The following is a 3,350-nucleotide window of genomic DNA, read 5'->3' as shown; positions in this document are numbered from 1 at the left end:
GAGTTTTTAAAAACTGAATAAACAAAATCTTAAAAGCTAGGCTACAAGACATATCATATTTTGTTTCATATGATGTAAACAGGTAGAATAATTCAAGCTCTGAGCGTATGGACATTGGGTTCAGAAGTATAAGGATGTGAATTTAACTCTGACCCCTACTAATTAGGTTATTCTCGTCAATATTAAGCTCCCAAGAAAGTAGGCATAATAGTACTTACCTCACAGGATTAAATGCTGTAATGTAATAGAAGGGTCTAGCAGGTGCCTTACACAGAGTACTTTCTCAATATATCTTAGTTTTCTATTTTTATATCATCCCTCTATACTTTCATCTGTTTCACTGGCTCCTCTCCTTTAATTGCCAGGCTAAATTGAAGTTAACCTCCGTGGAGAATAGCACAGAAGCAACAGAGTTCATCCTCTTGGGATTCACAGATGACCCCAACCTCCAGGTTCCCCTCCTCCTGGTATTTTTGTTCATCTACCTCATCACTTTGGTTGGGAATCGGGGGGATGGTGCTGGTCATCTACTCAGACTCCCACCTCCACACTCCAATGTACTTCTTCCTCAGCAACCTTTCCTTTGTCGATCCGGGTCACTCCTCAGCCGTAGCTCCCCAGACGGTGGCTGCACTGCACTCGGGAAACAAACTCATCTCCCACAATGGATGTGCTCCTCAGTCCTTCTTCTTTGTGGGTTTTGCCACCGTCAAGTGCTACCTCCTGGCCTCCACGGCCTGTGACCCCCGTGCAGTGCTGTGTAGGCCCCTTCATTACACCAGCACCATGATAGCAGGTGTGTATGCCCTCCTGAGGATGGGCTTCTATGTCTGTGGCTTCCTCAATGCCTGCATCCACTCAGCAGACACCTTCAGACTCTCCTTCTGTGGTTCAAATGAGATGAATCACTTTTTCTGCGAAGTCCCTCCACTCCTGGCTCTCTCGTGCTCCAGCACAGGCATGAGCAAGCTGGTGGCCTTCTTTGTCGTGGGCTTCAATGTCTTTTTCACCCTCTTGGTCATCCTCATCTCTTACTTCTTCATATACATGGCCGTTTGACGGAGGCATTCTGCGGAAGGAAGGAAGAAAGCCTTCTCCACCTGTGCGTCCCATCTCACGGCCATCTCCATTTTCTATGGAACAATCATCTTCATGTACTTACAGCCCAGCTCCACCCAGTCCATGGACATGGACAAAATAGCATCTGTGTTTTACACGGTGGTGATTCCCATGCTGAACCCCTTGGTCTACAGTCTTAGGAACAAAGAAGTGAAACATACTCTCTGGAAAATACTCAACAAACTTAATTCCCAGTCTTTAAGTGTGAGTAGGAAGTAGGCAGGTAACTAAGGGATAAACCTTCCCCCCAGACCTAGATGCCACCTCAACTTTTGAGGTTTGGCAGATTTCATTTCTTTCTTCTCCAAGAACAGTGGTTACTTCTGCTGTTAGGAAAAGTGGTAAAAAAAAAAAAAAAGCAGCCCTTTGAAATGTCTCACTCAGAAAAATAACCTTATATTTAGTGAACAACACCCTGGGATGTTTAAACTCTTTCCTGCATTAGTTTCCCGACATGGTTTAAAGCAGAAGATCAAAGCATAAATTGAGTGCACTGACTTTCCCTCTCCCTATTTTAATTGGAAAAAATTTTCCATTTGTTATTAAAACGTGGTGTAAGGACTACATCTTCATTGAATAATAGTTGTCAACTGGAAGGCACAGCCTTATGCTTTTCGTTTCTTTGATCCGTGAGTTTGAAAGTTAAAGTGTCTAATGCTGACAAAGGATGTTTCAATATTTTTAATAACGTCTCAAAGAAGGTTGTAATTGAAAGGACAAGGCACTGGACCAAGAGTCAGGTGACCCAGTATGAAATCCTTCTAACCCCGATCCTTCTGCGCCCACTCTCATTCCCATCCTCACTCATAGATTGTGTACTTTTGTGTTCTCCATCTCCTTCTGTTAAAGTGTTAGGACAACTTTGGTAGAAAACAATAAGCCACCTTGTGTATGTATGTTTCCGTAGATAAATTGTTTAAACTTTAACCTGAATAAGTATATCTCTTTTTAGAGTTCCTGCACTCTGTTCTATGCTTTTGGCCTTGGTCTAACATAATAACCAAAACTTACAGAAGTTTTAATGAAAAAACTTTTTTTCCAGGGGCCTTGAGAAGGGATATTTGTCTTCTGAATTACATGCTTGCATTTCTCGTCATCCTTAAGTTTGGTGGATCTATTATGAATTCACACAATAGATTTTTGTGCCCTCCTTGCTTCTGTTTTTTCAAAAATTCAGTTCACCTCTGGATCCCTGTTCTATTCAGATGTTCTGTAATTAGGTGCAGCAAAAATTAAAAAGCCTGTGTTAGTGTACTTCTTAAGATGGGAATGGCCTGATGGTGCACAACACAAGTCTACCTTCAGGTCTTGTTTCCTGAGCTAAGTTGTGTGAGCGGATGTGTGTGGGAGGGAAGGGAGCGGTGATTCATTTCACTTCTCACATATCAACTGCTTGACGTTTATAGCTACGATTAGTCTACGCTGCCACATATTTCATGATTTCAAGATCTCTAAAAACAATTTTTTTTTTATCTTAAATGTGAAAACCAGAAATCTTGGTGGGCTAAATCAGGGAGCTTAGAAGGTCATATTAGTTTCGAGATGATCAAACTCCATTACGCACAGGGCAGCCTTGGTCTGAAGAGGGTTGATCATGGGTCTTGTGGAGAGAGAAGCAAAGAGGGACATTAGGCTGACATGTAGGAAAAACTTTCTCAAGCACATGGTCACCATCACCTAAAGGGATTGGGAGCTTCTTCTGGATCCAAGGCCTTGACAACCTAGACTTGCCTCATCCATCCTCCCCCCTCCCTGCCTTAGCAGTGAGAATTTTCCAGTAACACACAGAAGAACAACCTTGAATGGCCAGGATCCACTTCACCAAGGAGTCCTTCTCGTGACTTATAGAAGTTACAGAGCTCAAGGTACCCAGATTTGGAGATGAGTCTGGGAAGCATCTGTCCGAGCATTAAGTGTGTTCCACTCAGAGCTCAGCTTCTTTTCCTACTTGATAGATATCATTAACTCCTTTTCCTCTTCTTCCTGCTCCTCTTTTCCCTTCTCCTCTTCCTCTTTTTCTTCCTTTTTTCCTCAACCTCTTTCCATCTTCAGCCCAAGCAAGAACTTCCCTCACCACTAAGCAGTAAGATCCCTATGAAAAATTAAATTCTATAGTTTTTATATTAAAACTGTTACAGTACCTAGTAAGGTGTGTTTCTGGGCATGTTTCTTTCTGCCTCTATATCCCAGTTTAGGCAGAAAAGTATGTGGATCTTCTAAGAGTTAAAGGC

The 3,350-nt window shown here is 42.4% G+C and overlaps 1 protein-coding gene across 1 annotated transcript; it reads left to right on the top strand.

Moving 5' to 3' along the window:
- Nucleotides 1-513: 513 nt before the first annotated feature.
- Nucleotides 514-1,338, top strand: LOC309965500 (olfactory receptor 5B21-like; the record flags this gene model as incomplete). The annotated part of the gene is given in 2 exon segments (XM_082845015.1): nucleotides 514-1,056; nucleotides 1,060-1,338. Coding segments are annotated over 2 exon segments (822 nt in total).
- Nucleotides 1,339-3,350: the final 2,012 nt, after the last annotated feature.

The sequence above is a fragment of the Leucopleurus acutus genome (genome assembly GCF_964270905.1).
Source record: "Leucopleurus acutus genome assembly, chromosome: 8".
Taxonomy (NCBI): Eukaryota; Metazoa; Chordata; class Mammalia; order Artiodactyla; family Delphinidae; genus Leucopleurus; species Leucopleurus acutus.
This window is presented reverse-complemented; position numbering and strand designations above follow the sequence as displayed.